This window comes from Mus musculus, chromosome 19 (genome assembly GCF_000001635.26).
Source record: "Mus musculus strain C57BL/6J chromosome 19, GRCm38.p6 C57BL/6J".
Taxonomy (NCBI): domain Eukaryota; kingdom Metazoa; phylum Chordata; class Mammalia; order Rodentia; family Muridae; genus Mus; species Mus musculus.
In genome coordinates this window covers 60862282-60875904 of record NC_000085.6, presented here as the reverse complement: position 1 = coordinate 60875904, position 13623 = coordinate 60862282, and the positions used below count along the sequence as shown (strand labels likewise).

The 13623-nt window shown below is 41.4% G+C and overlaps 1 protein-coding gene across 1 annotated transcript; it reads left to right on the top strand.

Annotated features, from left to right (window-relative positions):
* The first annotated feature begins 1366 nt into the window (after positions 1-1366).
* Positions 1367-11839, top strand: Prdx3 (peroxiredoxin 3). Its single transcript, NM_007452.2, has 7 exons — positions 1367-1473; positions 2642-2777; positions 4344-4485; positions 5766-5901; positions 8286-8389; positions 10574-10739; positions 11186-11839. Exons 1-7 carry the CDS (start codon positions 1438-1440, stop codon positions 11237-11239), a joined length of 774 nt encoding a protein of 257 aa, NP_031478.1. The 5' UTR covers positions 1367-1437; the 3' UTR covers positions 11240-11839.
* The last annotated feature ends 1784 nt before the right edge of the window (positions 11840-13623 follow it).

Below are 13623 nucleotides of genomic sequence, written 5' to 3'. Positions count from 1 at the left end.
TTGTTTCAAGTGGATCTTAATCTGTAGCAAAGCCTGGCCTTGAACTCTTGGCTATCCTCCTGCCTCAGCCTCTCAAGTGCTGAAATTACAAGTATAAGCCATCAAGCTCAGCCTTCATCCTTTTTTATGTCTGAATTATATTCCATCACAGACTTGAACACCAAACACATACACTGGGTACCAGTTAAGTTCAAGGCAAGTGCTGTGAGGAACTTGTTGAGATGTCTCTTTAGGTATAAGGCTTTTTTTTTTTCTCCACAAGACAGGTACACTGTGTAGCAGCTAATGGTTCATGGACAGCTAGATTTATAATTTTTTTCTTTTATGAATATTTCTGATATAGTAGAGAGCAAAATAAATAAATAATAACATCAGATCTCAGTATGAGAAACTCAAAATGTTTTTAGGTTTCTTTCAATCATCTGACCTACAAATGAATGCCTCTGACCACCTTCTCTTTCTTTTCAACAAAACTCGGACTTTCAGCAAATAACTGTATCTAGCTGGAACTTTGCAGTATTTTGCACTAGTGTGTTTATTTTTAATTCCCTTCTATTTATACTGTTATAAGTAGAAGTTTAACTATTTCCTACTTAACATTTCTTTTCCCATAAGATTATTTGCACTTTAAAATGAGCTAGCATAAAGAAAATATTATTTAGATAATATGCAGATGTGAGAAACTATATTAGTAACAGAACAGTGCTTGGAAAATACCAGCTTAGACATGGCATTTAGTGTGGTTATCATGTGAATTTTATTCTGTGTTTGATGTGGTACTTCAAAACCGTGCCCTCCAATCATTACTTGGTATCTGCGTTAACAAATAAATTGATTTAAAATGTGTCCCAATTATCCCAATTTTGAGGAGAGGCCAAATGAACGCCCCCACACAATATCAAAGGTTTTCAAGCACACTAAACTCTGATGTCCCTAAGTCGCTTAGCTTATTAAAGAACTCAGATAACTAAGTTTGTTCCACTGAATGCAGAAGGCAGAAGATCCCACCTGAGATAGAAAGGGAACTGGATTCTTTCACAGACAGACACTTTCTACTACTCTAAATTAGCGAAACAAAATCAACAGGAAATGTCAATAAGTGTCTACTTCCTAAATTGAATTTGATCTTTATACGTCGGTACCATAAATAGGAATCCAAGCATTCAGGTATTCAGGAGGTCAAAGGGAAATTTCCCCCTGAGCTGGAAGGAGTGGTTCTACGGCTTCTCCCCTAAGTCACAACCACACACCCAGGTCCAGCCTCTTTGCATAAACCACACCCCTCCTCCACCCACTCCTCGTAAGCCCCGCCTCGCTGAGGCCCCGCCCTCATAGGGAAGCCCGGAGCAGAAGCCACGCCCCAGGCAGAAGCACACCCGGCGTGCTCCGGCTACTCCTCGGTATCTCCGCCTATCGTGCCTCTTGCGTGCTCTGAAGATGGCGGCAGCTGCGGGAAGGTTGCTCTGGTCCTCGGTGAGTGGCTGGCAGCTGGGCAGGCGCATGACACAACAGCGACTCTGGCCCGCACTTGTTTCCAGGACCGGATCGCGCACCCTTAGGTCTGCTGCCCACTAGCTCCTATGGGAGGGAGTTCTCAGCTCGGGGACCTCTAGGCCTCCTGCGGCTAGAAAGGCCCTAGCCCCTGCGCAGGACAGCCTTTACACTATCCCCGTGGGTGATGTGCTCTCCAACAAGTCCTTGTGCTTGATGGTCCCCTTGCTGTTTCTTCACTAAAGCACCCAGGCCTGACTTTTGAGGCCAGTATGCTGACTACTGTGTTCTAGGATCTGTCACCAAATATGACCTTGGCCAAGATACACGTGTGTGTGTGTGTGTGTGTGTGTGTGTGTGTGTGTGTGTGTGTGTGTGTGTGTGTGTGTGTGGTTTTTCGAGACGGGGTTTCTCAGTGTATCCCCTGGCTATCCTGAAACTCGCTCTGTAGTTCAGGCTAGTCTGGAATTCACAGAGATCCGACTGCCTCTGCCTCTGGAGTGCTGTCTGGCTTGACTTCACATTTCTGAACCTTAGTTTTTCCTACATCTCGACATGGCTGTGGGCTCATACTTAAGTCTGAGTATAAACAAAGTAACGGGAGTAAAAACAGTAACAGGAGCCTCTTTCTACTCCCACACTCAGGCTGGACTCTGCCTTGGTATCTGCTGTTCTCTAGTAGCAGCCTACTGTCTGTCCTCTTGCCAGCCATCCTCCTCTCCTTTCTCATCGCCGGGCTCAGCCCTTAATTTCCTGTCCCATGTTGGACATCAAAGTTGAGCAAACACTACTAACCTTGAGCTTGGGCCAAACACTCCCAGTGCATGAACTTCACCCTATTCCTTGACTGAGAGCCTGGAAGGGACTTTTTCTGAGAAAAACCTTGATGTGGCTACATGATGCAGCAGTTAGCTCCAGGTGGGGGAGGGTACAACTACTCAGCCTGGCCTAGCCTTCCTGAAATTTTGGAGATTTTTTATTCTTGAAGCTTTATTCTTATGATTTTCTTGTAGACTCAACCCATGCTCTTAATTTGATTTGGTATCTGTTTCGTTGGGAAAAGGGTCGTTAACAAAGGATGACAGCAGCAAGGCAGAATTCAGTCACCCTTTCGGAAAGCCTTCCTAATTGAAAGCATTTTTCTTTCCAGGTTGCTCGTCATGCAAGTGCTATTTCCCGGAGTATTTCTGCCTCAACAGTTCTTAGGCCTGTTGCTTCTAGAAGAACCTGTTTGACAGACATACTGTGGTCTGCCTCTGCCCAAGGAAAGTCAGCCTTTAGCACCAGTAAGTGTTACTGTGCTCTAGTCATATCCAGGTAAAAGGAAACCCTTATCAGCCACTCTGGACCCTGGCTATACTTGAGGCTTGTCCTTGGAGATTTTAAACATGGATATGAGAATAATGTAGAGATGGCTGGATCTAAAAGGAACTGTTAGGAACAGTGAGTCCTTGGCGGTGTCAAAATTTTAAAACTTACTTTTAAGAAAACAGAAAGAAAATGGAAGCCAGTGGTGGAGCCACATGCCTTTAATGTGAGCATTCAGGAGGCAGAGGCAGATCTCTGTGATTTAGAGGCCAGCCTGGCCTACAGATCAGAAAACCTTGTCTCGAAGAACCAAAAAGGAAGAAAAAAAAAGTTGCAGGCCAATCAGGGCATCACAGTGTGAGACTCTGTCTGGGAACAATAAATAAACAAGACCTCTCCCCATGCCCACCCCCCTAAAAAAGAGTAGAAAAAGTGGTAGTCTAGGAAAAAGAAAATATTTGTATAATATACTTAACAAAGGCTATTTCTCTAAGATACCTAAGTTACTAGATAAAATGAAAACACAAAACACCACTGTACCCCACCCCAGGTTTGAAACATGTCCTGCATCTGCTCTTGGTTTCTCTCTGCCATGCCTCAGTGCCTCTCACCAAGATAACTAACTATAGACATTGCCTCCACCATTCTTATCTTTTTGATGGCCTAATCTTCCTGGAAACATCTGTTTTCCTGCATTAGAGCCTCTCAGACTCTGTTCTCTCTACCGTGAAGAGCTAATCTGGCTGCTTGTTGCTGAGGGTCCTTTTAAGACTTGCTGAGTTTGTTTTGAGTTTGTTCCTTTTCCCTGTGTATTGGCCCCTCTTGGTCAGTGTCCTGTGATACTCACACCCTAGTCTGAGCTAGCTCCATGTCTGGCTGCCTTCTGCTCTCTACTGCCTTCTTCCTCTTCCTTTTGTAGTTCCAAGGGCATTTCATTTCTTCTAGTTTTTGTTCTTTAAAAAAACCTTTTCTTTAGGGTTGGAGTGAGAGCTAAGTCAGTCAGTCAGCTAGCATAAGGATCAAAGTTCAGCTGACCTTCAGAACTCACAGAAAGCCTGGCATAGTAGTATACAATGGGTCCAGCACTTGAGAAAGAGGCGACCACTGAGTCCTTGGAGCTCAGTGCCAGCTACCCTACCCTACTTGGTGAGCTGAGTTTATAAAAGACTCTTAAAAGAGAGAAAGGGTTTTTAAAAAATGGTAGATGTCTTCTGAGGATCTGTGTGTCCTCCATCCTTCATATTCATGCTCACAAGTGTGTGCGCGCACGCGCGTATACACACACACACACACTCCTCCCTACCACTGAGTTGAGTTTGTGTATATACTTTGGAATTGTGCTGAAGGGCAAAATTACTTTACCTAAGATGTACAACTGAAGTGAACCATCTTATTGAGTTAAATTAATAAACAACTTATGTCACCAGTTATGGCAAATAGTAAGTTTACTTGATATGTTCCAACAAAAGGAGTTTAAATAAAATCATGCAGTACTCGATGTGGTGGATGACAAGCTACATTCAGGTGTGTGGTCTTTTTTTTAGGTTCCTCTTTCCACACCCCTGCTGTCACCCAGCACGCGCCCTATTTTAAAGGTACTGCTGTTGTCAATGGAGAGTTCAAAGAGCTGAGTCTCGACGACTTTAAGGGAAAATACTTGGTGCTTTTCTTCTACCCTTTGGATTTGTAAGTTTGATTTTATAATATTTTCATGTCCCTCTGAGAGCTGGTATTGATCTCTAACCCACGCTGAAATTCCTCTTTTAGTGGAGAGAAAGATTCTTTTTAATTTTTGTTCACTGTCCTTGGCCATCTGTACCTCATATAACCATAGTGGGAGGAAACATCCTTCCTTTTTTTTTTTTTCCCCCATTCGTTTGTTTGTTTGTTTGTTTGTTTGTTTTTGAGACAAGGTTTCTCTGTCTAGCCCTGGCTGTCCTGGAACTCACTCTGTAGACCAGGCTGGCCTCGAACTCAGAAATCCGCTTGCCTCTGCCTCCCAAGTGCTGGGATTAAAGGCATGTGCCAGCACTGCCCAGCCCTTTTAATGGAGGAGTTTTAGTATGGTTCTGTCAGTTTTTCTGGTTGTACTGGGGATCAAACCCTGGGCCCTGTGAATACTAGGCAAGCACTCTTACTGGATTATACTATCAGCCTTTAATACAGTTCTGTCTCACATACTTTTGATAAATGGTTCCCTAAGCCAGTCTAAACTTTACAACAGTCTGGGTAGAAGTAATATAGGAAATTATTATTATTATTATTATTATTATTATTATTATTATTATTATTATTATTATTATTTTGTGGCTGGAGAGAGACGATGGCTCAGAAATTAAAAGCACTGGCTGCTCTTCCAGAGGTCCTGAGTTCAATTTCCATAGTGGCTTACAACCATCTGTATCAGGATCTGATGCCCTCTTCTGGTGTATTTGAAGACAGCAACAGTGTAACTCATACATTAAAAAAATAAAATGAATTTTTCATAAAGTTACTTTATTTAAAAGTACAGGTTTTCTTTTAACTCTTTAAACATGCCTCACAATCCCATTCATTCATTCATTTGTTTACCTGAGGCAAGATTTTCTCTACAGATGTTTTGGAACTCACTGTAGACTAGGCTGGCCTTGAACTGAGAGAGATCAGCTTGTCTCTGCCTCCTCAGTGCTTGGATTAAAAGTAGACGCCACCATGCCCAAAACGAAGCTTGCTTTTTCCCTTTTTTTTTTTTGGGGGGGGGGGGTCATGGTCTCCATATGTAGACCGGGCTGGTCTGAACTCACAGAGATCCTCCTGCCTCTACCATCAGAGTTCTGGGATTAAAGGTTTATGCTATCACACCTAGCATACCCAGCCGATTTCATGTCTTTCACCCCTAAGCAAATCAATTTAGTTTTAGACTTCTAACTGTTGTAAGTTTTTGCTTTTTTATGATCTAATGAAACTTTCTCTTTTTTCCCCCCAAGCACATTTGTGTGTCCTACAGAAATTGTTGCTTTCAGTGACAAAGCCAATGAATTTCATGATGTAAACTGTGAAGTAGTTGCAGTTTCAGTGGATTCCCACTTCAGTCATCTTGCCTGGATCAACACACCAAGAAAGGTAGGTTGGGTGACAGTCACCTTTCCTTGGTCTTATTTTATTCTTTGGTGTCACTTCTACTTCACAAATAATACTGACCACACAATAAAAACATTGTATATATTTATGGGATACAATGTGATGTTTTGATACATGTGTGCATTGTCTATGGATCAAATCAAGCTATTCAGTACTCTTTCTTGAATCATTTTTTTGTGATGATGACATTCAAAATCCTTTTTAGCTTTGTGGGAGTGTCTCTTGCTCATTCCCCAGCAACTTCTGCCCCCCTGCACTAACAAGAGAGATTTAATACAAAGTCTAAAGGTTGTCAAAACATAAGACAGTCTGAAGGGAACATTTGTCTACCTGCCTTCCCTCCTTTCTTCCTTTCAAAAACAGAATCTCAAGTATTCCAGGCTCAAGGTTAGGGTGTATTAGCTCAGATGACTTCTGATCCTCCAGCCTCCACCTTCTAGAACCTGGCTTATGCCTTGCTGGGGATCAAATGCTGTACCTGTACCAGGTGAGCCATATCCTCCTGAAGTAGGTTCTTTGTAGATCCTCTCCTGTCAGCAGTTTGTAAGCTATGGTAGTAACAACTCCCTGGATGTTGTTTGTATCTTTACTGCTCATTCCATGCATATCTTCCAAGTAATGGAGACAGGCTTAGTGGGACAAGTGATGTGGCTGTCATCTTCTTTTACCTCCTCTTGGGCCTACACTTTGAACCCTTAATAGTTGGCTGTACTATTTTTGATGTCTACAAATCTGCTAGGGAAGAAAAAATTCAAAATTTCAGTAGGTATGTTTCAGGACTAACAATGGTGACTTGAATAATTTACTTTCTTCATTTTTATATTTGAGAATTTAGTTTTCATTTCAACAGTTGCTTTAACAATTGGAAAAGACGGCAGAGTATGCTCACAGCTTTTACCTAGCATGCAAGAAGCCTTGGGTTCAGTCTCCAGTACCGTATACACTGGATGGGTTAGCATAGCCTATGATCCCAGCATTCCAGAAGTTGCAGCAGGAAGATAGAAGTTCAAGATCATCATTGGCTATATAAAAAGTTAGAGGCTAGTCTGGCTACATGAGACAGACCCTGCCTCAAAAGATAAGGTCAACCAGTCTCTTTCTAGCAATGGCCTGAAGAAAAGTACTTAGCCTTTTTTGTTTGGGTTGGGTTGGGTTGGGTTGGGTTGTTTGTTTGTTTGTTTGTTTGTTTGTTTGTTGGAGACAGGGTTTCTCTGTATAGCCCTGGCTGTCCTGGAACTCACTCTGTAGACCAGGCTGGCCTTGAACTCAGAAATCTGCCTGCCTCTGCCTCCCAAGTGCTGGGATTAAAGGCATGTGCCACTACTGCCAGGCTAGCCTTTTGAGCTTTAGTTTCCTCATTTTTAAAATGATGAAGATGGGCCATTGAAGGTAGTCAACAGGAAAAGTACTTCTGGGTAAACATGACAACCTGAGTTCTGTCACTGGAGCCCACATAGAATGGAAGGAAAGAACTCCACAGAGTTGTCCTCTCACCTCCATACATGTGCAGTGCCTCGCTTGAGTGTGCATAAACACACACACACACACACACACAAACATGCATACAATAACTAATACAAGATAATAGATACTGGAAAGATGACTCATCAGTTAAGAACACTGCTATTTTTTTTTTAAGATTTTATTTATTGGGGGCTGGTGAGATGGCTCAGTGGGTAAGAGCACCGGACTGCTCTTCCGAAGGTCAGGAGTTCAAATCCCAGCAACCACATGGTGGCTCCCAACCATCCGTAACGAGATCTGACTCCCTCTTCTGGAGTGTCTGAGGACAGCTACAGTGTACTTACATATAATAAATAAATAAATAAATAAATAAATAAATAAATAAATAAATAAATAAATAAATTAAAAAAAAAGATTTTATTTATTATTATATGTAAGTACATTGTAGCTGTCTTCAGACACACCAGAAGAAGGCATCATATCTCACTACGGATGGTTGTGAGCCACCATGTGGTTGATGGGATTTGAACTCAGGACCTTTGGAAGAGGAGTCAGAGCTCTTACCCACTGAGCCATCTCACCAGCCCAACACTGCTATTTTTTAAGAGGACCCAGGCTTAATTACCAACATCTACATAGCAGCTTGCAACTGCCTTTAACTCCAGTTTCAGGGGACCACATACCGTCTCCTGGTCTTCTCAAACACTGCATGCTTGTGGTGCACTTACATGCAGGTAAAACACTCAAACACGTAAAATAAAGTAAGAGGGAATTAAGTTAAACATAATTTCCTTGTGTGAATTTATTACTTGCCACCATCATTGTTGGTTTTAAACATTGGTACATGGTTCACACCCTGTTGGACCACCCGAGAAAAACAGTCCTGTTTGCCTTTTTATTAGAATGGTGGTTTGGGCCACATGAACATCACACTGTTGTCGGATATAACTAAGCAGATATCCCGAGACTACGGAGTGCTGTTGGAAAGTGCTGGCATTGCACTCAGGTAAGAGCTGTTCTTAGAGATGGGATGGTTTTGCATATTTTAGTGTCATCTTGTTTCTTAAAGATTTATAAAGACTCTATTAAAGCATTTGTCAGTTTTGGTAAAACTCAGGAAGAAGTACAGGTTTGGATCTTTGTTGGTAGTTTTGATTTTTGAGACAGTGTGTGTGTGTGTGTGTGTGTGTGTGTGTGTGTGTGTGTGTGTGTGTGTGTGTGTGTGGTGTTTATATACATAGATTTATTAGAATGGCTTATAGGCTGTGGTCCAACTAGTCTTAACAATGGCTGTCTACTAATGATAGGTCCAAGAATACTGTAGTTGTTCAGTCCATGATGCTGAATGTTCTCAGCTGGTCTGTACTCCAGGAACTCATAGTAATTATTTACTCTCTATTCGGGGTTTCTACACTGTCTTGATCATTCAGTTCCCAGATAAAAGACACACAACCTTTACATTTATAATAAGCCCTTTATAGCACTAGACCTGGGCAGATATCTATCCTTTAAGCCATTAGAAATTACTTCCCCATCAATAACCCTTAGTTGTATCTTCCATGTTCCATCTGGACATCTCATAACTCCAGTTGGCCAGCCCTCATGGCATGTTTTCGTGATTCTTACCTTGAGTCATCTTGTTCTCTTTCCATCTTTTCTCCCTCCTCCCTGGTCTTCCTCCTCCTCCTCTTCCTCTTCATTTTTATATTTGAGAATTTAGTTTTTATTTCAACAGCTGCTTTAACAATTGGAAAAGACGGGCTGGTGAGATGGCTCAGCAGGTGAGAGCACTGACTGCTCTTCCGAAGGTCATGAGCTCAAATCCCAGCAACCACATGGTGGCTCACAACCACCCATAATGAGATCTGATGCCCTCTTATGGTGTGTTTGAAGACAGCTACAGTGTACTTATGTATAATAATAAATAAATCTTTAAAAAAAAATACACACACACAATTGGAAAAGACGGCAGAGTATGCTCACAGCTTTTACCTAGCATGCAAGAAGCCTTGGGTTCAGTCTCCAGTACCGTATACACTGGATGGGAGAGGTAGATCTATGAGTTCTAGGCCAGCTTGGTCTATGTAGTAGTGCTAGGACTATGTAGAAAGACCGTGTCTCAAAGGAAAAACCAAAAGGGATTGTGAGGTGCTATAAAGATGACTCAGCAGTTATGAGTGCTCATTGGTGTTACAGAGGATTAGAGTTTGATTTTTTTTTAAGATGTATTTATTTATTTATTTATTTATTTATTTATTTATTTATTTATTTATTACATGTAAGTACACTGTAGCTGTCTTCATACACTCCAGAAGAAGGCATCAGATCTCATTGATCTCATTACGGATGGTTGTGAGCCACCATGTGGTTGCTGGGATTTGAACTCAGAACCTTCAGAAGAGCAGTCAGTGCTCTTCACTGCTGAGCCATCTCACCAGCCCCTAGAGTTTGATTTTATAGCCACCTGTAACTCCAGCTCCAGAGAGTCCAGCACCTTCTTCTGGACTCTGGGTATTTGCATGCATGCATACACAACAAATACACATAAATAAAATCTTTTTTTTTAAAGGAAGTTTTAAATATTTATTGGATGCAACTTCAATCTCTCCCTTTTACATATATGTGATCACATTACCAGAGTGATATAGAAGTCCAAAGAATGTATACTAGATCACTGTGTAAAAGTCTTTACTGTCTCTAGTTCATTCTTTTTAGGTATCATATATCACATTGGGAATACAGTTTTTCAATGTTCCCATAATGTATGCTTTCCTTGGTGGCCTTGTATTAGAGCATCTGTCATTACTAAAAGTTGATAAACTTTTTTATAATGTTAATTTCAGGTTGGTTTTTCTAAGATTTATTTTTAATTATGTGTGTGTAACTCTGTAAAATTATGTACATTTGAGTACTCGCCCTTGGAGGCTATAAAAGGATGTCAGATCCCCTGGAGCAGGAGTTACAGGCAGTTGAGTGGGTTCCCTTCCAATGGGTTCTATGAATTGAACTCAGGTCCTCTGGATAGACACAGTACAAACTATTAATTGCTAAGTAGTCTCTTTAATCCCTAAAACTCCCATTTTAAAGCCTTTGACAAGTTGATGAATTTACTAATAGGAGAATAAAGACATAAAAGGAAAGAAATGAGTTGTTGGCACTAGTCCTGTTAATGAGGATAAATTCTGTGCAGAGGTCTCTTCATTATTGACCCTAATGGTGTCGTCAAGCACCTGAGTGTCAACGACCTTCCGGTGGGCCGCAGTGTGGAAGAAACACTCCGTTTGGTAAAGGCGTTCCAGTTTGTGGAGACCCATGGAGAAGTCTGCCCAGCCAACTGGACACCAGAGTCCCCTACGGTATGTTGTTTTCCTTAGAGCACCACGCCCCAACTCCAGGTCTTTGCTCAAGGATAATCTACCAAGAGGTGCTGGCTGAGTGTGGGTTGGTAACACTTAGATGGACAGTTTCTACTGAGGCTAGTAGTTAATTTTTATCTATATGTTTTGAACAAAATAGGCTAATCTTCAAAAATGAAGAAATTTTAGTTTAAGACTGAGAGCTTGGGCCAGATATGGTAGCACACACCTTTTATCTAGATGAAGAGGCAGTGAATCATTTTTGAGTCTAGCCTGGTCTACAAAGTAAGTTTCAGGACAGCCAGGGCTATTACACAAAAAAAACCCTGTCTTAAAAAAAAACAAAAAACAAACAAACAAAAAACTAGAATCTTTGAGCTCATCTTTGAGACTACTATTATGAAGTTCCTCCTAAAAGATTTAATTTTTTTTTTTTTAATTTTCAGATCAAGCCAAGTCCAACAGCTTCCAAAGAGTACTTTGAGAAGGTCCATCAGTAGGCCATCCTATGTCTGCAATTACCTGAAGCTTTTCAGGCCAAAAAAGAGCCCCAGCTGGAATCCTTCCAATGCCTTGAAGATTATTTATAGAATGGCAAAACCTCATTATGTTTGTGTTTATAAGTACTGCTCCACAGGCTTTGTAATTTTAAGACAGGTTCAGGCTCTCTAAAGGTGGCTAGCTGCTTCCATAGCTGCTCTTACTAGGGACTTCTTGATGGCTAACCAATTCTCCCCGAGTGCTTGGCCCCCATTTCTTGGATCATGTCCTTAGAGGGTAAGCATTCTTTCCCTTAGCCTGCCCTGAACCTTGGTCTACAGTGAAGTAGCACATAGTGCCAGTACTTGGTGAAATGAAGTAGCACATAGCACCAGCACTTAATGGAAGCTTCTGATCAAGGTCCTAAAATTTCCTCTTGAATTTTTGTGAATTATGCTGAATTTCCCTTTTTTTTTTTTTTAAATTGTAGTCATTAACTCACAGTGTCCTTGTGTGTTCTGAGGTATTGAAGAGGTATAATCATGAAGGACTATGTCTAATCCATAAGTCATTTTCTTCAAGAGCTGGATATATAGAATAAAAATAAACATTAAAATATTTGCGTTTTTGACTTATTCTGGGGCACCGTTTCTCCTTTGATAAGTTAGCTCAACAAATATTTATTGGGCATTTGACACAGGGCTGGCTCCACTCTCAGGAAACTGAAACTTAGTAGGCAAGACTGATACCTACTTTCATTCATTATTTTGGTAGCCATGAAAAACATATGCCAGGTTGGACTTTGGAGGCATTGGAGTGAAGAAAAATAAACCTTTGTGTTTATGCACTTGATTCTAGAAGAAAAGCCCAATAAACAGAAATCAGATACTTGCCGGGTTGGAGCAGTGTTCTGAGTAGGTTTTTCAGGGAAGTCCTGAGGGAAAAGAGACTGGGTCTATTTTCTGGGTCTATATGTAAAATGAGGGTAATTCTATCTATTGTGTATCACCAGCATCCAAGGCTAGAAGAAAGTTGAGGCTCATGGTTCCAGATTAGTTCATGACCTGCATGGCAGCTGGCAAGAATGACACTGGAACAGAGCTGAGATCTTATATCTGATCCACAGGCATGAGATAAGACACCCAAGTGGGAATGGTGTGGGTTTTAGAAAATTCCAATCCCATCCCTGGGGCTTCTGATAAGGCCACACCTCCCGATCCTTCCAAACAGTTACACCAACTTAGGACCATGCATTCAAATATATGAGTATATGGGATTATTCTCATTCAAGCCATCGCAGGAAGTAAGGGGCTTCTAGGCAGGAAACATGAAGGAGGTCATGCCACTAGAGCATAAAGGAAAATGGCAGTTAGGGACCCAAAGTCTCTCAGGCAAGCTAAGGAGTGAATTCTAAATGTGATGGGGAATATCTTTGATGGACATTGCAGCTCATGCATGTATGTATCCAGGAAGATCAAACCCAGTCTGGGCTACAGTATGAGATGAGACCTTGCCTCAACTACCTTCTATATTCCCTCAAAAAGAAAAAAGAGTGACAGTAACTTACCCTTAAGATCATTCTGGTTCTTTTGACTGTAGGACTTCCAAAGTGGTAAAGCACAGAGAGCCAGATGGACTGGATCTGTGACTCACTGAAGGGTAGAGCCAATCAGACAGTGCAGTGTGCTAAAGACCATAATGATACCACAAGTGCATATCTTGGCATAATGGGAATACTGAGGAGGGGCCCTTTTACCTATCTGTGGAGAGAACTGTTGAAGGCTATAGCAAAGTGAGTCAGGTCAACTAAGTGACTGAAGAGAAGAGCCAGATAAACTGGCAGATCTGAATTCCTGGGCGAGAAAGGCAAGGACTGATAACCTCTAGGTGGTGGTCATGGCTACTACTGGCCACCTCCAATGGGTTCAGCCTGGCTCAGTCATTTCCTTCAATCTTCAGCAAGCCCCTAAGATTAGTACAATTACTAGCCCTTTTTCTAGATGGAGATACTGACATGACCAGAATCATTTAACTATAAGTGTTGTGCAGGGGCTCCAGTTCTGCACTCTGGAGTCCTGCTGAACACCACACATACTCTAGGCACACATTCAAGTCCCATCTATCCTGACACTGAGAGAAGGTAGGAAAGCCCTATTTGACTCTAGTTGATTTGGCTTTTAACCAAAGTGGATTTGACCCGTTGATGCAAAAACAAAAACAACAACAAAAAAACAAAAAACCAAAAACCAAAAAACAAAAAACCTCTCTTATCTTAAAAAAAATAAGATAATAAGAGTTTATTCTGGAGCTATTTTAAGTCATCAGAGCCTGGGAACACAGGTTTAGGTTACTCCAAATCTTACATTCCCGTGTGAAAGCCATTTCACAAAGTTTGTTATAGTTT

Excerpts from the sequence above, each read along its gene's own strand:
- Prdx3 (NM_007452.2), top strand. The coding sequence starts at position 1,438 with ATGGCGGCAGCTGCGGGAAGGTTGCTCTGGTCCTCG. Across the intron at positions 4,486-5,765 it reads TTCTTCTACCCTTTGGATTT|CACATTTGTGTGTCCTACAG; the intron begins GTAAGTTTGATT and ends TTTCCCCCCAAG. Across the intron at positions 10,740-11,185 it reads GGACACCAGAGTCCCCTACG|ATCAAGCCAAGTCCAACAGC; the intron begins GTATGTTGTTTT and ends TTTAATTTTCAG.